At 37.3% G+C, this 26,457-nt stretch overlaps 2 protein-coding genes across 5 annotated transcripts in view; one reads left to right on the top strand and one right to left on the bottom strand.

Annotated features, from left to right (window-relative positions):
• LOC106873167 (prolyl hydroxylase EGLN3) overlaps nt 1-26,457 on the bottom strand; it is a 96,978-nt gene that overhangs the window by 68,358 nt on the left and 2,163 nt on the right. For 3 of the 4 annotated variants that reach the window (XR_016243655.1, XM_014920396.3, XM_089359926.1), the window contains exon 2: nt 8,287-8,406. Coding sequence is in view for 2 of the 4 variants with exons in the window: in XM_014920396.3 (XP_014775882.1) it covers nt 8,287-8,406 (120 nt within the window). In the remaining 2 variants the exon portion in view is untranslated. Of the gene's footprint in view, nt 1-8,181; nt 8,407-26,457 lie in introns of all 4 variants that reach the window. The other variant, XR_016243656.1, reaches the window with a different exon arrangement.
• The window catches only part of LOC106873166 (galactosylgalactosylxylosylprotein 3-beta-glucuronosyltransferase 1), a 63,064-nt gene continuing 41,703 nt past the window's right edge, over nt 5,097-26,457 (top strand). The window contains exon 1 of the mRNA XM_052971763.2: nt 5,097-5,121. The gene's annotated coding sequence lies outside the window, so the exon portion shown is untranslated. The remainder of the gene's footprint in view (nt 5,122-26,457) is intronic.

Consider the following 26,457-nt stretch of genomic DNA (forward strand, 5'->3'; position numbering starts at 1 on the left):
TAACTGGCAACCAGTTCTATTATTTTTATAAATCGCTGCCGATCCAACTATGGACCACCTAAGGTTAAAGTTAATATTTTCGTCTTTAAGTTCCCATATTCTACGTGATAACGAAGTGCTATTAGCCTAATGCTTAAGTCTAAATGATGACCTATGGTTATAGAACCTAGATTTCCAGGACGATGAGCAACCAAGGTAGGTGAGAGTATTTGCTTCCGTAATTATTTCACAAAAGTAGACTATGTTTTTTGCTAGGCAGTTTCCAAGTAAAGGACATGTTGTTGTTACACAATTGCATCCAAATTTATAATTGCCAAGCCATCTAATGCTTGCATGTGGAGGGAAACTGTTTATAGAATTGTTATCTTGATTACTTCTAGGGTAGTTAGAGTTTACACCTACACTGTCGTTACTATTATTGTTATTACCTCTATTGGAGTTGTTTCAAGTTTCACTACCTCTATTCTTTCTGCCGTTAATACTGGTGCTATATTTATTAGCCTTATCAACATTATTATTATTAATTATATTGGAATTGTGATGAGTATAATTATTGCCGTAATTACTGTTTGAGGTGGAACTGGTTATTCTATTAGTAGTAGCAGTATCGTTATTTAACGCGGAAGTACTATAGAGTGTGCCACTATTCTGTGTTGGGTCTAGGTTTAGTGATTCATCTAGTGTACTGTGATTCGATATTTGGATAGCGTTATTGGGCCTAATAATGTTGTTGTCATTACAATTACTATTATTACTACCATTATCAACAACATTATTATTCTCAGGATTATTAATTTGGATACTATCATTATTAATTCCTGGATTTTTGGGGTTAGACTGATTATTATTGTTTGTTCTTAATCTAGCTTTTTTTAATTTTGGTTTTATTATGTTTAGATATAAGGCATTTCATATTGGGGAGAGTCAAATATGAGATTCTAATAGTTTTAGTGGAAAGAATACTGCTATATTTATGAATGGGTGGAAAGTTATTGGATATAATTGAAAATATTTTCTTGCATAATTTTCCTGTAACTGCTACATTATATGATATGTTATACCATATATAGTTGCGTAATTTACTGTTCTTATGTTTAGGAATTCTTTTATTGTTATTATTACTCCTATCGTTATGGTTTTCTCTAACTGAACTATCATCGGTGTGATTTTTTTCTTTATGTTTTTTTTATCTAAAGTCTATTTGTATTTATGCTGGTTGTATCTGTGCTTTCATTTTTGCTTTTATTAGACTTATTTACTATACCTCCGTTTAAACAATCAACTCTAGAATTACTAATTTGTTTAAATGACGGAGCTTTACTAATGATTGATGCTTTAGGTGGTTTACAATTTAAGTTTTTAACAAAAGAGATTTTTTGAGAGTACCCAGTGTTAGAGAGGGCTTGATTATGTATATATATATATATATATATATATATATATATATATATATATACACACACACACACACACACACACATATATATGGATACAGATATTCTTTGCTCACTGTCACCAAGCATCTCAATTCTTCAGCCGTAACTAGTTTGTGATCAAGGTTTTTTATTTTGCAAACTATTATTTTTTACTCGAATTTGTGATTTCAGAGAAAGGTAAGAAATTCCTCACATTTTGCATTTTTGGTATTTTGACTTTGTACAGGGTGTCCACAAAGTCTGGGTACATGGAGTAAATAAAATCATAACATAAACAATTAAATATAAGAAATAATAATTTCTTAAAGTATGTGTTAATCCCCATGTACCCAGACTTTGAGGACACCCTGTAGTTTGAACTGTAGTATTGTCTAACCAATTGAAATATTGCAACAGCTAACAATAAAATATAGAATTTGGAAAAAGGCTTTTTAGACTGTTTTTAATTCCTTTACTTGTTTCAGCCATTTGACTGCTGTCATGCTGGAGCCCCGCCTTTAGTTGAGAAAGAAAGAAGGAACAAACGAACAAACGAATGAACAAATGACTGAACGAATGAATGAACGAATGAACAAGCAAGCAAGCATACATACGACAGGCTTCTTTCAGTTTCCGTCTACCAAATTCAATCACAAGGCTTTGGTTGGCCTGAGGCTATAGTAGAAGATACTCGCCCAAGGTACCACACAGTGGGACTGAACCTGGAAACCATGTGGTAAGTGAGCAAGCTACTTACCACACAGCCACTCTTGTTATTAAGTCTTTGAGAACATTCACGTCTATTTTTCAAAAATATATAATTTGAAAGTTTGCTTTTGTTTTGGACTGAAATTTTTTTGTATTCTAATTCGAACAAGTATTTTTTAAAGATTTTTTTTAAAGATTCTAACATAACTTGATTTGAAATGGATATTCGTGGATATTTCAAACGTAGTCATGAAAATGACACTGTTCTTTCTCAGGAAAGCTCTAAAACAAGAGATACAAAAAAATCAAACTAAGATCTTGTGTCTCCCTCAACTTCCATCATTTCTTATGAATCTGATGAATGTAATGAAAGCTTTCCTATACCAATTGATCATGAAAATCACTGAAATAGGGTGAAAGGATTCTTTGGTAGTGAAATGTAAGCATCTACGGCGACTGTCTGGAAGATAAATTATTTGAAATGATACCTGAAAAAAAGTGCAATAAATGAACCGTCCCACTAAATGGAACAAGGGCAAAAATGGGTTTAATTGCATATTTTAAATTTATATTTCACTGCATGTTCTGTAGCTATACTTACACCCACACATTACACTTGTATCTTGTATCTGTATCACCTGTATCTGTTTGTCATAACCAAATACATGCAGCCCCAAGATGCATATTTATACTTGTCGATAAGGCCCTAAGTATTACATGCATATGTAACATTTGTAAATCTTGTATTAATCTTATACAATAAATTTCATGCTATTTTTACTGAGCACCTTGTATTTCAGATCTCAAGTGATGTTGTTCCGAAAGCATGAATCCAGTGCACAAAAGCGCAAAAAACGAGAGAAACTGGCAAACAATAGGAACCATATGGCTGGAATTATGGACCAATTTATGCTACTATATACATCAGTGACATTACTATCATCAAATAGCAATGCACCACTGCCCGGAGTAGACAGGCAAGCAAATAACGATGGAAACACCAAGCAACAACAAATGCATGGATGCAATGAAAATTCACAGCAGGTTACTACATTTTCAGCAGTGGAGGGAAATGCAAAGGACCTATATGATGCATTCTGTCAACAACCTTTATCTATTGCTGAAAATATGGTTGTGCAACAAGAAGCAGTCACTATCACTACTGACCCTGCATCTTGGCCAGAAACTATATCTGATGGCATGCATATTGGCATTATGAAACTTGGAGCTGTTCAAATAAAAAAAATACAAGTTTCCTAAATCAAAAGGAAACTACAGATTCAATCCCGACTTCTATTCTAAGATGCTACCAAATGGCAAAACAATAGTTTGAACGTGGCTTGTATATTCAATTTAGCAGAATATAGTTTCTGTTGCAAGCTGTTTGGTCACAGTAAAATGAGACTAACATCTGAAAGATTCAACAGTTGGCAATATTTGAGCAAAACCTTAAAAGAACATGAGAAATCAATGGCCCATAGACAGCACATGATGAAATGGAAGGAGCTTGAATTTTGCCTTAAAACAGCCTCAACTCTTGACAAACAGGCAATTGCAGAAAAGGAGAAAGCTCATTACCGCACAGTGTTAGAATGTATCTTGGCAATTGTTCTGTTTTTAGCAGAGAGGAATATGGTCTTTCGTGGTGTTTCCAATAGCTTCTACATCCATGGTAATGGAAATTTTTTAGGCGAAGTGCAGTTGCTTGCAAAGTTCAATCCCATTTTGGCAAAACACCAGCAGCATATTCAGAATGCAGAAACAGTGGCTTGTTATTTCGGACTTGATAGTCAAAACGAATTGATATAACTCATTTCTGACCACATTTTGAAAGAAATCACCAATCACTCAAAGGTTGCTAAATACTACAGTATCATACTCGATTGCACACCAGATATCAGCCATCAGGAGCAAATGACCATGATCATCCATTTCCTCAAACTTCAAAAAGACAAAACTAAAATCAAAGAGTACTTTGTTGGGTTTTTGAAAGTTACTGACACAAGTGGAGCCGGACTTTTTGAATCGCTCTTAGAGAAGCTCGCTTCATTGGGGCTGGATCTAATGGATTGTAGAGGCCAAAGTTATGATAATGGCAGTAATATGAAGGAAAAACATTCTGGAGTCCAGGCAAGATTTCTACAGAAGAATCTGCAAGCGTTCTATTTACCTTGCATGAATCAGTCTTAACTTTATTGTGTGTGATGCGGCAAGCTCATCAGTGACAGCTGTCTCTTTCTTTGGTTACTTCCAGCATGGATATTCATTTTTTGCAGCATCAACTTCTAGATAGAACACTTTGAAGGAATTCTTCTCCATCAATGTGAAATATCCATCTGACACTCGCTGAGAAAGCAAAATTGAAAGCATAAAATTCCTTCAATTCAAAACCAAGGGCATTCATAGCGCATTTGATAAGCATTCATAATGCTTCAAAAGGTAAAGATTCCAAAGCTTACTCAGAAGCAAATGCATTAACTGCAGAAATTGCTTCCTTCCGCTTTCTTCTGTGTTTGGTAATATGGTACGATCAGCTAATTGACATCAATAAGGTCAGCAAGCTACTTCAGCATGAAAACATGCAAATTGACGTTGCCCATTGCTTCCACTAATTCAAAAATACATCAAACCTGGCTCAGTTATCTACAGTGATTCTTGGGTGGCTTACAAAGATATACACACACTGAGTTATTAGCATTACATGATAAACCAGAAAGAAAATTTTGTTGACACCACACATGCACACATACACACACAGAAAACATCAAACATTTTTGATGAGATTTAAAAGAATGGGTGAAAAGGCCCGGTATTCATTCAAACTATTTACACCAAGTACTCATTTATTTCTTCTGTAGAAAACAAAAAAAACTGCTGCCCCAATTTTTTATTAAGGCAGCAAAATTATATACACTCCTCTCAGATCGCCAATAAAGGATTGATTCCAGCACAAATCTGGAGACAGAAGATATACAGGACTGCCCTTTAACTGCATAAGGTAAGTTAAATACTTTTCAAATTTTAAATTTTAAAGGTCAGTTGGTTGATATGTTTCATTAAAATCTTCCGCATAGCCAAAATGTGCTGCAAAATTTTGTTTTATTGATTAATTTATGGCCGAAATTCATTTACAGTGTATTACAAGGTTAATTAAAATAACAAAAAAGAAAAAAACGCTTGAGGGTGCACCCTACCCCACCCCCTCCATTTTCCACAGAAAATGCATTTGCAGTATATCAGGAACTCAACTAAGAAAAGATATAAAAAAAGTTTGAAAAAAAATTTCTGTTGAAATCGGGGCCAGAGGATTCCCAAGGGTGCACCCCATCCCACCCCCTCTGTTTTCCACAGAAAACTTGCATTTGCAGTATATAAAGAGGCTAACTAAGATGATAACAAAAAAACAAAAACGCTGAATTTCTGAGGTTCCATCCCCCCACTCCATTTTTCACAGGATAAAATGTATTTCCCACACATTATGAGGTCAATTAAGATGATTTCAATGAAATAAAAATGAGGGAGACAGGATCAGAAAGGGGAATTTCCGAGGGTCTGCCCCACACTCACCCCCTCCATTTTCCATGACAAAAATGCATTTCTGACAGCTTACAAGATCAACTAAGATGACTGCACCAAAAAAAAAATGCGAGAAAAATATTATTTACTACTGAAATCGAGCTGGGTGTGGAACTAAAAAAATTACCTGAACTTCTTTGCATACAGTTGTTATTTTGAAATGCTAGTCTTCGGATAATTGCAAGTTCATTGAATAAATATTCAGCCCTATTAAGTGTTGGCCTTCCTAAACGTGAAATAATACAATAGTTCCAGCCCTAAATAAATTTAACTTGTACTTTTCAATATGTTCTTTAGGATAACGTGAAATATTGAACTTCAGATAGAATAAAGTAAAATATAACTATGAATAAAAAGTGTGTAGGTTATGAATTTTGATTGAAGAGATGGGGCCTCTAAAAGACATCTCAGAATATCACTAACAGCATCAGTGGAGTCACAGTCTTGCTCTCTAGTGATTTCTGACAAACTCAGTCAATTCATTAAAAAGGCACCCCTGCTGATGATTTGAAAATATGCCTCGAAGAATTCTATAATCAAAGACAAGATGCAAAAACTTAATCAATCTGCCAACATGTGAGTTGTACTTAAAGAGGTCTCAGCAGCCCTGTTTACAAATTTTGAGGAAATCATCAACTAAGAGTAAAAATGTCAAAATATCAAAACCTTGTGGAGCAATCACCAACACAACTCCTCACATCAGTCACTCATAGATAGACATCATCATCATCGTTTAACATCCGTTTTCCATGCTGGCATGAGTTGGACGGTTTGACTGAGGTCTGGAGAGCCAGCAGCTGCACCAGACTCCAGATAAATAATCGTTCATAGAAATATATAAACCTGGAGATCCACGTTTCATGCTGGCATAGGTTGGACAGTTTAACAGGATTTGATGTGTCCAAAGACTGAATTATGTTCCAATGTTTGCTTTGGAATGGTTTCTAAGTTGGATGACCTTCCTAGCACCAACCAATTTACAGCATTGACAGGGTACATTTTTTCATGTTACTTGCACTATTGATGTTGCTACACAGTTCATAGGATATAAACCCTGAAGTTGATGGTGATGGGGTCAGCTTCATGATAGGAGACAATGGGATTACTATATGAAAGGGAGAGCAGTGCAGGTTCTTGTAGAGGGATCTGCATGGTTACTCACATCTAATAAGGGAAAGTTGGAGAGAGAAAGAAAAGAATGATGAGTAGGGGATGCAAGAGATAGATAATGGTAATAAGGGACCCAGGTGGCCTCACAAGGCACAAACTAAGTAGAGTGGGTGGTGGACAGTTTGCAACATTGTATAAGAAGGAAAATAATGGGATAAGGAGCAGACTACGAAAATGGGTAGAACTGAAGGGTGGATGAACAAAGAACAATGAGCTGGGGAAAACAGGGATGTAGAAGAGAGAGTGGGGGTGGTTAGCAGCAGGAGTAGTAAGATGAAACAGTTTCCAGGGAGAAGGACAAGAGAGGAAGATAACATAGTTGGGTAGTCTGGGAGAGGCAGACAATGCATGAGAAGGAGACAGTCATTGTAACATGGGTGGAGAGCACAAAATAAAGCACATCCACAACTCGGTTTTGCTAAATAGGACAAGTTTTTTGGAGAACCTCATATTGCCAGAAATCCCAGTTGTTGGTCACCTCTTCTGTCAAGCTTAGGGTTCTCAGGTCAACCTTCACCACTTTATCCCATATCTGCCTGAGATTCCATCTTCTACAAGTTCCAACCACATAAATGATCAACACATCTTTATACAGTTGTCCTTATCCACATGCATCTCATGTCCATACCAGTATAGTCTTCCTTCTTGAACACAACATCTGATTCCTCTTCTGCCCGGTTTTTCATTCACCACCTTTGCACTAATTCTTTCACACACACACTTGAGAGAGAACAAAAAAAATGAAGAGAGAAAAAAATATGTAGAGATTAACAGTTCAACATGATATATATCAAGAGGAGCCCATCTCTAATTGTAAAGAGTAGACCCAGGAAGATGAGGGATGAGGTGGTGAAAAAGGATCTTCAGACATTGGGACTCAAAGAGGATGACAGAAGACCGAGACTCCTGGTGGTTTGAGAAAACACACCAAGCTAAGTAAAAGCATGGTTGTCCTTGCAGACAGGCCTGTCTCCTGCATCCCTCTCAAGCTGATCATTCCTAATCTTACAGGCTTGTGGGTGCCACATAAAAAGCATCCATGCTGGTGCTGCATAAATGCATCCAGTACACTCTGTAAAGTGGATGGCGTTAGGAAGGGCATCCAGCTGTAGAAACCATGCCAAAATAGACATGGAGCCTGGGCAGCTCTTCAACTCGCCAACTCCTATCAAGCTGTCTAACCCATGCCAGCATGGAAAATGGTCGTTAAAGGATGATGATGATAATCACACACACACACACACACACACACACAACAGACTTCTTTCAGTATCTGTCAAGCAAATCCACTCACAAGGCTTTAGATACTTACCCAAAAATTGCCAAACCACATGTTTGGAAAGTGAACTTCTTAACCACACAGCCATGCCTTTTAAAGGTTTTGTTTTGTTTTTGGTATTTGTTTTTTTAAACCTACCTCAACATCCCAGTCTTTATTAAGATAATAAATGCAAGTTATACATCTTCCATCTTTATTTGGATTGTCTACATGGCGAATGTAACCAGCATCATTTCCAGGGTAGCAAGCAATCATAGCCTGGAAAAAAACAAAAAATAATGTAAACTTTTAAAATTTCCCAGTCTACCCATTTCAACTAGCCACATATTTCAAGATATCATTAATAAATAAAGCAAAGAAATATTGAAAAGTTAAACAAAATTTACAGAACTTCCTTTCAAATGGCTTGCATTTATTTTTAATCTGTATTAATGTGTGGTGTATTTGTTTTGTTTTTGTTCTTTTATCTTTTACTTGTTTCAGTCACTAGACTGCAGCCATGCTTTGGGCATTGCCTTGAAGAATTTTTAGTCGAATGAATTGACTCCAGTATTTTTTAAGCCTGGTACTTCTTCTAGCAATCTCTTTTGCCAAACTGCTAAGTTGCAGAGACATAAACACACCAACACCAGTTGCCAAGCAACAGAGTGGGGAACAAACACAGACACACACAGATGTATATATATATATATATATATATATATATATATATATATATATATATATATATATATATATATATATATATATATAATTCATAAGAGTGGTACAACAAGGCACTGATATTTACTGGACCCTATTGTATAGCTTCACTGCGTATATACTGGCAAAAATGCGTGTGTGCAACAAACATGAAAAACTTGTCTTACCTTAGGAAGAACATTCGAAAATGGACAACCCAGATTAAGGATAATGCAGTACCCAGGTTTCAGACTCTTCAAATACGTTTCACAATGTAAATCTGATTAGTCCTCATCAGCTGCATTTACCTAGACAATATTTCAAATGTTGCCACATCAATGCCAAGTATTCTCGCCCGAACGCCCAGCCGTTAACAGAACTGAGAACAGTGAAGAAGTTATCAATGAAAAATATTTCAATACAAATGTATTAACAAATGTATTAATTTCCATATACTTGGCATTGATGTGGCAACATTTGAAATATTGTCTAGGTAAATGTAGCTGATGAGGACTAATCAGATTTACATTGTAGCTGAAACGTATTTGAAGAGTCTGAAACCTGGGTACTGCATTATCCTTAATCTGGGTTGTCCATTTTCGAATGTTCTTCCTAAGGTAAGACAAGTTTTTCATGTTTGTTGCACACACACATTTTTGCCAGTATATACGCAGTGAAGCTATACAATAGCATCGTATTTATATTGATTGCTATTGTCCAGTAAATATCGGTGCCTTGTTGTACCACTCTTATGAATTTATATATATACCCTTATAGGGCTATTTTTTACTGGAAATTAATACATTTGTTAATACATTTGTATTGAAATATTTTTCATTGATATATATATATATATATATATATATATATATATATATACATATATATATATATATATGATGGTCGTCTTTCAGCTTCCGTCTACCAAATCCACTCACAAGGTTTTGGTCTGCTTGAGGCTATAGTAGAACACATTTGCCCAAGGTGTCACACAGTGCGACTGAACCTGGAACCATGTGGTTGGGAAACAAACTTCTTACCATGCAGCCATACCAGCGACTTGTTGAGTGTCTTATATATTTTCACAGATTTTAGATATCTGCATGTGAATTGTTATAACAAGTGTGTCATAGATAGTTGAATATCACTTCTAGTACTAAGCACTCAATCACAAAGTAGAGATTGTCACCAATGCAAACATAGGTAATGGTTGTAGCAAGGTTTGGGTACTTGACAGCAAGATTAGTGGATTAACACACTGCAGAATAATGGTAAATGTTGCTTTTGCTGGTTCATGCATAAATATTACATTATACATTTTTTTTTTTTAAGTATATGAAAAGAAATGTTAAAACTAATTTTTAAAGACTCATAATCAAATTTAACCCTTTAGCATTCAGACTTCTTTATCGAGCATATTGCTTATTTATTCATATTGTTTTGAATTAATTACACATTATCTTGTAACTTCAAGATTTCAAGTCATCATCATTATCATCATCATCATCATCATCATTTAACGTCCACCTTCCATGTTGGCATGGGTTGGAGAGTTTGACAGGACCTGGCCAGGCAGGAGCCTGCATCAGACTTCTGTATCTGTTTTCACATGGTTTTTACTGCCGGATACCCTTCCTAACACCAACCACCCAGCAGGGTGGACACACACAGTAGAGAAAATGATTAAAGTATCATCATGATTTAATGCCCACCTTCCATGCAGGCGTGCCAAAGGGCTGCACCAAGCTCCACTGTCAGCTTTGACATGGTTTTTACAGCCAGATGCCCTTCCTAATGCCAACCACTTTACAGAGTGGACTGGGTGCATTTTACATGGTACTAGCAAGGTCACCATATAACTGGCAAGATAAAGATTTCTCAACTGAGACAGGGAGTGATATTGAGGGAGGTGGCTTTGTACCATGTGAAAAGAAGTTAAACTACAATAGAGGAACAGAAACAAGTGTCTTGCCATAGAGGAGGTACATGGTTAATCCAGTTGGAGTGAGTGAGACAGATGGTGGTGATATGTCAGGGAATACTCTGAAGGTATAAGGATGTGAATAGAAATGGAATGGTAGGGGATTGCTCAATAGAAAAAGCAACTGGACCAACAGGTACAGTGACTGAAATGCTGAATGTACCAGGTAGAAGGGTAGATTGTGTGCATCATCAATCAGATAGTTGCTATAGCAGTATTATTAACTACTACAAAAGTAAAAGGAAATATAAGAGAGAGAGATGATATTATGATACCATATATTTGATTGATCAAGTATCAATGTGAATTAGAACAGAATTAAAAACCATATTAAGAAAAATATTTCCAAAATACATAATCATAGAGTTCAAAAGATTTTAAAACTAAGAATTTCACCCTAAACACCAATAAGGTAGATTACAACAAGGTCCAGTGATTTCAATTCACTCCAGATTGAAATTATTGCATTAGAGCAACACAATGGTTCTTACCAAACTAGAGCGAGCTGGTTTCTACCAACATCTACCTGCAGTTTTCTGTAGAATAAGTCAAGCTAGGAACATATTCAATTCAAATCTCTACAGCAAACCAGTTTGATCTAGGATTGCTTGTTTCAGAGTAAACTACAGGAGTTGATTGACCATGTGATAAAGTCATTGCAAGAGTTACAGTGCAACTGGGTAAGAACGGAATTAATTTAGATAAGACGGTTTGACTTGGTCCAATTAAAAAGATACTATCAATGTCCTCTTGTTGGTGAAACAACTGCAGGAGAAATATTAGCTAAAAGTAAACTGTTGTACCTTCCATATATTGACCTGGAGAAGGCTTTTGATAGTCTCATGATATAGTATGTGGTGAGTGTTGAGTGTGATTGTTTATTTTTAGAATGACATTGTAGGGTAAGTGTGAGGGGTTGGATCTGGTTAGTTTTAACATAAAACAGATAGAATGTTTGAGAAAGATGTGGCTGAATGAAATGCTAAAGGGTAGTACTAAGACAAGTTGAAGGAAAAAATTTAAATCTTGATAAGCAATTTATCTCACACGTAGATATAATAGCATAGTCAAACATGAATTGTTTGCATTTTCTGCTATTTGTAAACATCAGTAAAACCCAGTATCAAGCGATTAGATCTGTTTCACAGCAGGAAGGAAATTACATTTGTAATATTCACATTTTCTAAAGACTAAGGCAGTGAGCTGATAGAATCGTTAGCACACCCACCAGGTAAAATTTTTAGCAGAATGTCATCTGTCTTTACATTCCAGGTTCAAATTCCACTGAGGTTGACCTTGTCTTTCATCCTTTCAGGGTCAATAAAATGAGTACCAGTTGAAGAAACCCCTCCCAAAAAATTGCTGGCTTTCTGCTGAAAATATGAAGCTAATATTCACGTTTTCTAAAGAGTATTAGTAACATAAATAAAATGAAATGGTTTAAAACTGGGTATCAAATTGCTTGAAGCCATTCCTAATGTATAGTGTTAATAGTCACTTATACACACACATTCACATATGTATATATATATATATATTAATATAAAGCATTAATTCCCAACTATGACTTTTGCTGCCCTTACACATAAGCACAGGCATGGGTGTGTGGTTAAGAAGTTAACCTTACAGTCACATGATGTTAGGTTCAGTCCCGCTGTATGATACCTTGGGTAAGCATCTACTACACCCCTGAAGTCAATCAATGCTTTGTGAGTGAATTTGATTGATGGTAATATTAAATTTGTGTTCATCACTATCAGGACATAAATTAAGATATTTAGTTTATTTTTTATCTTTTACTCGTTTCAGTCATGAGACTGTGGTCATGCTGGGGCACCACTTTGAAGTATTTTAGTCAGGCATATCAACCCTAGTACTTTTTTTTGAAACTTGGTACTTATTCTATCAGTCTCTTTTACCAAACCACTAAGTTACAGGGATGTAAAGACACCAACACCAGTCATTAAGCAGTGGTGGGGGACAAACACAGACACAAAGGAAAACACACACACACACACATATACAGAGTGGGCTTCATTCAGTTTCCATCTACCAGATCCACACACAAGGCTTTGGTCTGTCTGAGGCTATAGTAGAAAATACTTTCCCAAAGTGCCATGCAGTGGGACTTGAACCCAGAACCATGTGGTTAGGAAGCAGTCTTCTTACCACACAGTCACACCTGTAGAAATATTAAGAGCAACTATGGAATGAAAATTATAAATAGCTAGGCTTATTGAACTTAAGGGTTTCAAATATGCAACACCACTACTGACATGATGCACTTCTTGTGCAACATTGTAAGGTTTTCAATATCATTTGTAGTAGCAGATTGGTGTGAAGAGGGCAAGAGAAGGAAAAAGAGAAAATTTAATGACAGCTGATAGTTTATAGCACTAAGAGAAAATCCTTTTAAATAATATATATTTATGGTAAAATAACAAACATGTCCATAAGTGACAGAGATTCCTTAGTTTTAATCCCAGGTTCAGTAATTCTAAATAGATAAGAGATGACTCTTACCCCTCCTGGGTAAGAAAGATATGAGTTTGAGCTCTCTCAAGGATTCAAGCTATAAATATAAATACCACCAGTGTTGGGTTGTATCCTTTATTAAATTGCATTGTTTTAACTTAGCTGGAAATAGGTGCTCCTACAATTCATTCAATTATCCTCATTTATTTAAGTGTTGTTGTTTTATCTTTTAAAGTAGAATTCTTTCTTTCTCTCTCTTTTTTTTTAATAGCAAATAAATACTGAAAATCAAGTTCTTCAATTCTAAATTGTTGCAACTACTGGACATTTGATTGAAACCTAAATTATGTTTGATATGGAACATTGTTAGGAATTTTTACCTACATGCTAGTCTGTTTCACTTATCTCTCTCTCTCTCTCTGTTTTTATATATATAGACAGTTTCCATTACTTAGGGTGTTCTGAAAGTATAGCTACCAGAATAAGAACAGGCTCGGCAAAGTTCAGAGAGCTACTACCTCTGTTGATAAAAATGGGCCTCTCCTTCAGCATGTATGATGCCTGTGTATAAACAGCTATGCTGCATGGCAGTGAGGCATGGGCTGTGACTACTGAGGACATGCAAATACTTGAAAGAAATGAAGCCAGTATGCTCTGTTCAATGAGTAATGTCAGTGTGCTTATATGACACAATGTAAGTGATTTGAGAGAAAAATTGGGTATACAAGGCATCAGATATAGTGTGCAAGAGAGAAGATTGTGCTGGTACAGTCATGTAATGCATATGATTGAAGACAGATGCATCAAGAGGTGGCAATCTCTAATTTTGGAGGGAACATGTAGAAGGAGCAGACCCAGGAAAATGTGGGACGAAATGGTGAGAAAGGATCTTCAGATGTTGGAACTCACAGAGAGGAGGACAGAGAACCGAGACTTCTGTACTTTGCTGTACTTGAGAAGACATGTCAAGCTAAGTAAAATCATGATTGTCCTTGCATATAGGCATGTCCTCTGCATTCCTCTTCTGTTGAGCATTCCTAATCTTGCAGGTTGATGGGTGCTGGTGCCATGTAAAATGCACCCTTACTGGTACCACATAAAAGCACCCATGCCAGTGCTGTGTAAAAGCACCCAGTACATTCTGTAAAGTGGTTGATAATATTAGGAAAGGCATCCAGCTGTAGAAACAGACATAGAGCCTGAGTAGCTCTTCAGCTAACCATCTCCTGTCAAACTGCCCAATCCATGCCAGCATGGACATTAAATGATAATTATATATATATATATATATATAACTCAAACCAGCATGGAAAACAGATGCTGAATGATGATGATGATGTAATTTTTTTTTCCCAAATAAATTGCAATTCATATTCAAGGCTCCAATGAAGTTCTAAGGTGTTATTCAGGCACTAACTACGAGTTCACTGTATCTCATAGCAGAAACATCTGTAACCTAATGAAGTTCATAAGCTAATCATTTATTCCTTTCTCATTTTATTTTCTTATTACTATTTTATACTTGTCTAACACTTCATTCTGAAGTATACAGATATTTAGTTCTACACCAGGTTATTAGTCTCACAATGCCTAAAGGAAATAGGAGTGGCTGCGTGGTAAGTAGCTTGCTTACCAACCACATGGTTCCAGGTTCAGTCCCATTGCATGGCACCGTGGGCAAGTATCTTCTACTATAGCCTCGGGCCAACCAAAGCCTTGAGATTGAACTTGGTAGACGGAAACTGAAAGAAGCCTGTTGTATGTATGCTTGCTTGCTTATTCATTCATTCATTCATTCATTTGTTCGTTCGTTCCTTCTTTCTTTCTCGACTAAAGACGGTGCTCCAGCATGACAGCAGTCAAATGGCTGAAACAAGTTGTGAGTGGATTTGGTAGACGGAAACTGAAAGAAGCCCGTCGTATATATGTTTTGTGTGTGTGTGTGTCTGTATGTATGTGTGTGTTTGTGAGTCTGTGTTTGTCCCCCCCAACATTGCTTGACCACCGATGGTGGTGTGTTTATGTCCCCATAACTTAGCAGTTCGGCAAAAGAGACCGATAGAATAAGTACTAGGCTTACAAAGAATAAGTGCTAGGGCCGATTTGTTCGACTAAAGGTGGTGCTCCAGCATGGCTGCAATCAAATGACTGAAACGGATAAAAGAATAAAAGAATATATATATGTATGTATATATGTATTCATACATTTAAACACACACACACACACACACACACACGTATATATATATATATCTGCACATATACACATATATATATACAATTGACGATTGCCACATCTTATCAAATGACAGCCGTCTCATATTCAGCCAGACTTTTCTGATTTACTTTCATCCTTGCATGTACATGGACATGACTTTTCAGGACAGCCAATGACTGACATGGTACTAGACACAAGTGATAAATGTGATCTTGTGTCTGCACAGGATTAATTTCATTAGTTTGTGGCAGATGTTGGTGATAAACCAGGATTGGTTTTGCATGCCTTGTTGCAGACTGGACAAGTAGTGGGGCCTAATGATTCTCATGGGTCTTCGGGTGATTTACATAGTTACAAAGCCTGATTTACAGAGGACACATTAGTGAAGATTACTGTTCCAGTTATCTGTGTTACTAGTGTCTGCTAACTCGCCTTTTCTTAGAGTTCTCTTCAGTTTAGCATACATCGCTCTTCCTTTATCCAACATTTTACATGTTGACATAGTTCTCCAATTACATACGTATGTATACATATACACACACACACACACATATATAACATAGATATAAACATACGTATAGGGATGCACAGCTCCAAAATGTCAATACAAAAAGTTAGCTGAGAGTTACACCTCCCCAAAAGCACAGTTTGCAAGATCCTACACAAACACCTAAAGTTTCACACTTACAAGCTGCAATTAGTCCAAAACTCCATCCGAAAGATGATGGCATGTGATTTGAATTTTGTGAAAATATCCAGCAATTAATGGAAGATAATAATAACCTGCTGTCAAAAATAATTTTCAGTGATGATGCAATATTTCACTTGAACAACTAAGTCAATAAGCATAATGTGCGGATATGGGGGCTTCAATATCCACATGCTACCCAGGAAATTGAGCAAGACTCACCAAAAGTTAATGTGTTTTGTGCCATATCAGAGAGAGCAGCGTATGGCCCTTTCTTCGTTGAGGGAGGAACTGTTTCTAGTCAAAGTTACCAGGAGACACTGACCAATTGGATGTTTTCACAACTAGTTGCTGAGGGTGATGACTACCTTTTCCAGCAAGTTGGTGCTCCACCACACTGGCGTCTCACTGTCAGGAGATTTCTCACAGATAGATTGGTTGTGCTGGACAAGATGATCAGGTGTTCTGCAAGTGGCCTGCAGTGGGTACATGAAGAGCACAGTTTACATACCACCACTACCTGCAACCCTGGAGGAGCTGAAAATTTCAATCACTGAAGCAAGTTCACATGGTAACTCCAGAAATGCTACTGAGCATCTGGAACAAACTGGATTATCGCATCGATGTTTTCCAAGCAACCACAGCAACACACATTGAATGCCTTTAATGCTACCCTCTACCACAGGAAACTGAATGAAATTCTGCATCTGAAGCTACTAACTGTGAAAGATTATTACAATAAATTTACATATTATATCTGTTTGAAATCAGGGAGTCTTTTGTGGATACCCTGTATATATATAAATTAACAGAATGAGATAAAAATCCAAGGCTGTGAAAAATTTCAGAACATTTATAAAGTGAAAGTCTTACAGCTGTTTCCGGGATATTATATATATATATATAGGAAAATGAAAAAAAGCCAGAATGCTGAACTGGGAGCATAATTTAATAAAGATTTTTTCTAACCGGTTTTCATTGCGATGAAGCAAATTATCAAGAAGAAGGAGAATGAAAATGTTTTTTTACAAAGAAGTACAAAAAAGTACAAAATGAAGAAAATAATATATAAAACAATAATATATAAAAAAAATTAAATATACCCATACATTATATTGTCTTTGAGCTTTTGTAGTTCAATAGTAGTTCATGTATAAATTGGTAGGAAAATGTATACATGAACTACTATTGAACTACAAAAGCTCAAAGACAATATAATGTATGGGTATATTTAATTTTTTTTATATATTATTGTTTTATATATTATTTTCTTCATTTTGTACTTTTTTGTACTTCTTTGTAAAAAAACATTTTCATTCTCCTTCTTCTTGATAATTTGCTTCATCGCAATGAAAACCGGTTAGAAAAAATCTTTATTAAATTATGCTCCCAGTTCAGCATTCTGGCTTTTTTTCATTTTCCTATTATTTCTCCACGTGCGGTTAACACAACCCCACTATTTACTGACTTATATATATATATATATATATATATATATATATATATATATATATATATATACACACATACATACATACATACATACATACATATATACATATATATATATACATATAGCGGATGCACCACTGGCATAGTGCTGCAAAAGTATTAAGGTTGAGTGACGGAATTGGGGTGCATGCGCTAGTTTATAGTCCTGGCGAAACAAGAGGTAATCAAAAGAGAGAGAAGGGGAGAGAGAAGTGAGATCAAGAGAGACAGAGTAAGGCAGAGAGGGCTAGTGGCTAGGAACACAAGGGAGAATTGAAAAATAAGAGTTTTCGGTCAGCTAATCTAAGACAGAATCATAGAGATGAGTAACTGTGTGATAAAAATTAAAATTGAATAACTTGAATAACTGAATGAATTGACGACATGGTAATGGACACTGAAATGAATTTGACGACATGGTGAATGAAACAGACAGACAGAATAGCGAAAGTACTAAGTAAGGTGTTATGAATTAGCGCATAAATAGGAAGGTATGAGCGAGGTTGGAAAGACAGAAAACATATCTCGTCATGATTCTGGGTTCGTATTTATTCGGCAGAGGTTCTAGGAGCGAAAACACACATGCATACATACATATATATATGTATACAAATATACCTATATACATACATACATATACACAGACATACATATATACATACATACATATGTATATAAGGCAAATAAGAAAATGGAGAGGATATACAATCAACAAACATCAGCCAGTAAACATTCAATTATATCTATTTATTAAATGATTACAAACATGTGCAAGTGATACAAATTAACGAATGAAATAAGTCAATAACTGCATAAACAGATATTTATATACATATACATATATATATATATACTTCCAAGAGAGTTAGAGGTTGTGAATCCAACCAACTAAGGGATAATATCTATCCAATATACTGCTGGTAGAATACTCAATTATTAATACACAAGTATTTTTTCATTGCATGGCACTTACACTACTGAATGCAATAAATGGGTGAGGGTAAAATTTGTTTTACCCTTAATTTATACGGCAATAAGAAAATGGAGGGGTTCAAGAGGTGGTATTCATCAACTTTTAGTCATTATATCATTTCAATTTTATTATTAAAAAAAACAAACAATTATAACAATATACATACATGTATAACATATGCTTTACATATATAAAAATACCAGTAATTATTAAAATATATAACGTAAAACATAGAAAGTAGAATATTCTATTTTCTATGTTCTACATTATATATCTTAATAATTACTGGTATTTTTATATATGTAAAGCTTAATATGTTATACATGCATGTATATTGTTATAATTGGTTTTTTTTAAATGAATAAATAGACATAATACAATGTCTAAAAGTTGATGAATACCACCTCTCGATCCCTCCATTTTTTTATTACCATATATATATATATATACATATATATATATACATATATATATATATATATATATATATATATATATATATATATATATATATGGGAGGATTTACGAAAAAAACAACGGTAGAAGACAGGTGGTGTAAACAACAAATGGATGTATTAGTTTAACGCTCGGGAATAGAGAAAGTCTTTGATGTTTCGAGCCTACGCTCTTCAACTGAAAGGAACACAGAAAGAAACAAGGAGAAAAAAAATATAAATGTAGTGGTCAGCGATCTATCATGGCGAATATATATATATATATATCTATATATATAGGAAAATGAAAAAAAGCCAGAATGCTGAACTGGAAGCATAATTTATTAAATTATGCTTCCAGTTCAGCATTCTGGCTTTTTTTCATTTTCCTATTATTTCTCCACGTGCGGTTAACACAACCCCATTATTTACTGACTTATATGTATATATATATATATATATGTTATTAATAAATATCAGGGTAGGAAAAATTTTAGAAATTTTTACTACCAGTGGCCTAGCATGTAGAAAACTAGTCAATAGACGATATATTATTCATATAAATACAGTGTACATTTAAACACATAAGAGATGGCCATAATAGGATATCTAACACGCTAGGAGTATCTGAAATCCAAACCACTATTAGGGGTAATTTCGAAGGGAATGAAACCATGGTCCAGGAGAAAGATGGTAAATGTTTTTATTTTCATTCCCTTCGAAATTACCCCTAATAGTGGTTTGGATTTCGGCTACTCCTTCTAGCATGTTAGATGTCCTATGATGGCCATCTCTTATGTGTTTAAATGTACACTATATTTATATGTATATATATATATATATATATATGTATGTATATGTATATATATGTGTATGTATGTATGTGTATGTATATACATATATACATGAGTGTGTATATGTGGATATGGGAGTGTGTACATGTGTGTGTGGGGGGGTATAAATAGATATAGATATAAATATCCAATTACCTCAGTTTATCATTGGGATGTCACTCCATATTCTTATTAGCAATAATCTCTATGCATTCATTTTAAACACTAATTTTAAGCACCCATTAGAAACCACCAGTATTTGTACAGCTAGGTGGATTAAAATACATCTAAACATTAATACTACATGTCTATCCCACCATCCCCACAAAAGCCAGTATAAGCCCCCATTGTAACTATAATAAACCCATATGGCTCTTAGGTCAATATTTTACAACTTTATAACCTGAAATAATTACAATACAACATATAGTAAATTACCTAAGTAATACCTGTGTTGAAACATGAATACTTTCTGCTAATATCCAGAATTGTTAATAATCTCAACCTTATTTCTAATGTCTATGAATGTCTTACACCCTAGAATTAATTGAAATACAGTTACCCCCCACTTCAACTATAGCCTACAAGTCTAAAAAATATTTAACCCAAACACGTCCACATTAATACTTGTACTTTCGGACTTTACTAGTAAACTTGTATACCCACAACGTAATAACACTCCATAAATACTATTCTAGTATATGTCTTAGCATGGCATCTCACCACTGATAATATAATATCAAGATATTTAACTACGATGGAACCTATTGGCATCTGTTTATCATTTGTTTACCCTTCAACTAAACGCTTTTTCATCTATTTCTTCTTTACAGAAAACTACTTGTTAATTAGATATGTATCTCAGATATATTCAAATGAAACACTATTCACTTATCCATAAGTACTTTCCTTGGCCCTTCCATCGGTAAGGACCCCCCCCCCCCCGACTATTCATGCCTGAAATATTTATAATGGGAGGCAAGGTTCACGATATCGGATGAATATCGCCATCTCCCATTAAAATTGTTCGTTGTGTTGTTTCAGGCTCCAGCAGGCAAGGAAAGAAGTCTGAAGTGGAAATGCAATTCACAACCAGTTTTATTTACATAGTTACACAGAACAAATGATGGGTATCACTCTCAGTAGACCATCTCAAGCTGTGTATGTTTCATTGTATCTCCGTTTACATGAGCCCATTACCTCTGGAGATACGACGTGCACACAGGACTAGCCTGGAGACCCAGCCAGCAAATATGTGTGTCCAGCAAACACTTGCGGTGAAGAAGAGGAAGAGAATCCGTTTGTTGGGCCCTTATATCCAGTTTGCCATCGCGAGCCTTGTTGTGATCTCGCACATGGCAAATGGATGCAGGTGAGATCTCACTCCAGTCTTGGAGATGGCAATGACTACCAGCGAGATCTCGTCCAATATGGTGCCGACTGCTTGTGCCACTACAAGGGCTTCCCCCTGAGAATGCCAGTGCGAAAACAGAATAATTAGAGCAGGCACAAGAAAGAGCAAAGATGGTAACTGATCGCAACAAACAAGATATGGTACAAAAGCGTGACAAGTCAAATAGAAAAATAATTGCATGAAATATAAATTGGCATGCACAAAATTTGACAAAATATTCAATGGCAGAGTATTGGAACGGTTCAGTAACACAAGAAATCAATTGTCAGTCACAGGAAACACAAAAGAGATTGTCAGATATAAATAGTTCGCCCAGACCGTTTTGGTAAGTTTTTTGGGCCAATGCACAGTACAGCCTGTCCTGGTAACATAAGATGTGTTTGTGTTAGGTTGTAGCAACGAAGGTGGAGGTGTAGGTGATGATGTGGTCAAAGGTGCATGAGAGGATGGTTGTAAAGGATCAAAAGTGGGCATGGCTGGAGTGTCATCAAAGGACATGGAAACTTCAAAATATGCCTTTTTCAGTCTGTCGACCGTAAAGGAGAAACCTAAGTCTGCTTTAACAGCAGTGCAACAACCAAGAAGAAGAATAGGCAGGAATTCTGTCCAAGACTGCAGATCAGGAGTGGCACGTAGAGCAGCCTTCAGTTGCCTGTGAAGACGTTCGACCATCCTGTTGGAGGCTGAGTGGTAGCTGGTTGTACGAATGTGATGAACGCCTAGGATTCGTGATAATTCATGAAATAGGGAAGCCTCGAACTGGTGTCTGCGATCACTGGTTATTTTAGCTGGGACACCAAAGTGAGCAATCCAGTTAGAAATGAAAGCTTGACCCAGTTAGAAATGAAACTGACTCAACGGAAGTGTCCACTACTGGAATGGCCTCTGGCCAACAAGAGAAACGATCAACACATGTCAATACGTAAGAGAAACCGCAACTGACAGGCCATGGTCCAACCAGATCAATGTGGACATGGGAGTGGGGTGTGAGGGTGGGGGTATGTGGGAGTCGAATGTGTAGGATGGTTGGGGTGGGATGGGATGAGAAGTGTTCCATGAACCGGTCAGCCAAGCGGCGTCCCATTTGACCAATGTACAGAGAGAGCAGGAGATGCAGTAGATGACATTACTAGAAGTGCAGGTGAAGGAGTCAGTGATATGATAGGATCGATGATGGGTGCCAGTGAGGATGGTGGTGCTGGAGAGGTAAGGCCAAGTGCGGCAGCGTGGGCAGGAGCAGGGGAACGAGCCGGGTTGGGAGGTTGAGTTAGGGAAGAAACTGTGGAACAGGAGGTCACGTAGGTTGTGGGCTTGTTTGAAGGAGGGGAGGGGTTGGTTAGTGGAGGAGTCAGACTGGAGTTGCCGGAAGGCTCAGAGAATGGTATGTTGGAGAGGCAAGGTGGAAGGGTGGTAGGTGAGGGTAAACGGGAGATGGAGGTGCAAGTGTGGGGGGAGAGAGCAGATGCACGGTCCACAGAACGTGCTCTGGCAAGGGCGGTATGGATAGTGGTGAGGGGATATCCACATAGGATGAAGCGGCGAACCATGAGTTGAGTCTCAAAGTCATGGTTGTCACTGCAGAGCCTGTGCAGACAGAGGAATTGGGAATAGGGGATGGAGAGCTTGGTGTGTTTAGGGTGGGATGAGGAGAAGTTGAGGTATGAGTGTGAGTCTGTGTGTTTGTAGTGGATGGAGGTGGTGAGAATGGACTGATGAAAAAGACCCTATCTTGTGAAGAATGTACACCCCTCCATCCAGAAGGATGCCAAAAAGTAGACCAATCTGGAAAAGAAAGACTTGGAAGCTTAAGAACCCTTCACATGGTCAGAGATTTAGGGATATCCTTACTGAGAAATTTGATGATAGGGAGGAGCTACAGTCCTGTGACATAGAAGGCAGCTGGGAATTTCTGCAAAACAACTTGCTGAGCACCACAGACCAAATCTGTGGCTGGTGCAAAGTCCCTTCCAGACCTAAGGTAATGAGGTGGTGGAACAATACTGTAGACAGGGCCATTAGAGCAAAGAAACAGGCCTGGAAGAGCTGAGGTAGCAGGAGAATGTATCAATTAGCCAAAAAGGAAGTTAGGAGACAGGTATATAAAGCCAAGGGAGTAGCAGAAAAGAAGAAGTTTGCCAATGTTCAGCAATGTGAGAACCAAAGAACTGAAGTATTTCAGATTGCAAGACAGTATGTGAGAGAAAACCATGATGTCATAGGAGAGAAATGTGTCCGCATGGATGATGGTGCCCTTACGCTTAATGATTCTGCAAAGAAAGAGGCTTGGAGATGCCATTACGAAAGACTACTGAATGTGGAGAATGAATGGGAGGAGGAGAGTCTGCCAAAGATTGACCCAATTGAGGGACCATCTCCCCAAATTGACAGTACCCTGGTAGATAAAGCAATTAAAGATATGAAGACAGAGAAAGCACCTGGCCCATCAGGAATCACTGCTGAGATGCTTAAAATACCAGGCAGTGTGGGTTATGGTCTTGTCACCCACATCGTAAATCAGGTAGTTCATGAAGGAGTCATACTCAATGACTGGTGTAGCAGCACCATAGTCAACTGCTACAAAGGTAAAATTGATGCTTTAGATAGAAATAACTAAAGGGGTATGAAATTATTGGATCAGACAGATGATCCATGAAAGTTACAAAGAGGGTCATAGTCCAACTAATTAGAGAGAGAGTTAGCCTAGATGAGATGCAGTTTTGTTTTGTGCCAGGCAGAAACACCACTGATGCTATATTTCTGGTAAGGCAACTGCAGGAGAAATATCTAGCCAAAGATAAGCCTCTGTACTTGGCTTTTGTTGACATGGAGAAAGTCTTCGACAGGGTCCTCCGACCCCTTATCTGGTGGTCAATGCAGAAACTGGGGATAGACAAGTGGTTGGTAAGAGCTGTACAAGCCCTGTACAGGGATGCTGTCAGTAAGGTGAGGATTGGCAACGAGTACAGTGAAGAATTCCAAGTAGAAGTAGGGGTTCACTAAGGATCAGTCCTCAGCCCCCTCTTATTCATTATATTCCTCCAGGCAATAACAGAAGAATTCAAGACAGGATGCCCCTGGGAGCTCCTCTATGCTGATGACCTTGCTCTAATAGCCGAGTCACTTCCAGAACAAAGATTAGGGTGTGGAAGCAAGGTCTACAATCATAGGGCCTTAGGGTTAACCTCGCAAAAACCAAAGTCTTAGTAAGTGGGAAGGCTGACAAATCACAAACCCCTTCAGGTAGGAGGCCCTGCTCGATCTGTAGAAAAGGCATGGATAGAAACTCCATACTATGTATCCAGTGTAAGCTATGGACACATAAAAGGTGCAGCAATATCAAAGGAAGGTTAACTGGGAAGACAGCTTTTGTGTGTGGCAGATGCACAGGGGCAATAAACACTGAAGATGTACAGAAAACAGATTCTATCACATGCTGGGACAAAAACTAGTAGTAGTTAATAGCTTCCGCTACCTAGGCAACCAAGTCTGTAGTGGGAGTGATTGCTCTGAAAGTGTAACAGCTAGAATAAGAATAGCCTGGGCAAAGTCCAGGGAGCTCCTATCTCTGCTGGTAACTAAGGGCCTCTCGCTCAGGATGAAAGGTAGACTGTATGATGCATGTGTGCAAACTGCCATCATACACAGCAGTGAAACATGGGCCATGACTGCTCAGGACATGCGTAGGCTTGAAAGAAATGAAGCTAGTATGATTCGCTGGATGTGTAATGTCAGTGTGCATACACAACAGAGTGTAAGCGCTGAGAGAAAAGTTGGACATAAGAAGCATCAAATGTGATGTGCAAGAGACGACTGTGCTGGTATGGTCATGTGTTACGTATGGATGAGGACAGCTGTGCGAGGAAGTGCCACTCCCTAACTGTAGAAGGAACCTGTAGAAGAGGCAGACCCAGGAAGACATGGGATGAGGTGGTGAAGCATGACCTTCAATCTTTGGGCCTCACAGAGGCAATGACAGGAGACCAAGACCTTTGGAGATATGCTGTGATTGAGAAAACCTGGCAACTAAATGAGATCACAGCCACAGCCGACGCCAGTGTTGCATGTCTGGCCCATTTAAGAGTACCCTTGATGCATCAGGCAATATGATATGCTTGAGAGGACCTGTTGAGTCAAGTAAAACCAAAATCGTAGCTATTGCCAGTGCCCTCTGACTGGCTCCCATTCCAGTGACACATAAAATGCATCATCTGAATGTGGGCACTGCCAATGTCCCCTGACTGGTTCCCGTACTGATGGCACATAAAAAGTACCATCTGAACGTGGTCGATGCTACGTCTGCCTGACTGGTTCCCATGCTAGTGGTACGTAAAAAGCACCATCCATGCGTGGCCAATGCCAATACTCCCTGAATAGCTCCTGTGCTGGTGGCACGCAAAAAGCACCATCTGAACATGGCTGATGCCAGTACCCCATGACTGGCCCCTATGCTGGTGGCACATAAAAAGCACTATCCAAACGTGATCGATGCCAGGCCCGCCTGACTGGCTCCTGTGCCGATGGCACATAAAAAGCACCAACTACACTCTCGGAGTGGTTGGCGTTAGGAAGGGCATCCAACTGTAGAAACATTGCTAGATCAGATTGGAGCCTGGTGCAGCTGCTGGCCCTCCAGACCTCAATCAAACCTTCCAACCTATGCCAGCATGGAAAACGGACGTTAAACGATGATGATGACATATACATATAAATATATGCACATACATTAACCCATATATATATACATACATACATGCATATATATGCATACATACATATACACATACACATGTACATACATGCATATACACACACATATACATATAAACACACACACACACACACATATAAACACACACACACACACACACATATAAACACACACACACACACACACATAAACACACACACACACACACACACATATATATATATATATATATATATATATATATATATATATATATATATATATATATACATACATACACACACACACATATACACAATCATTCAGTAATAACATATAAATACTCATACATTTCCTAATTGACATCAGGGTAAATGAAATCTATCAATCCTCTGAACTTGATACTAAAAGTGAAATTTTTACGCAGTAGATAT

The sequence above is a fragment of the Octopus bimaculoides genome, chromosome 11 (genome assembly GCF_046866305.1).
Source record: "Octopus bimaculoides isolate indiv1 chromosome 11, ASM4686630v1, whole genome shotgun sequence".
NCBI classification, from domain to species: Eukaryota; Metazoa; Mollusca; class Cephalopoda; order Octopoda; family Octopodidae; genus Octopus; species Octopus bimaculoides.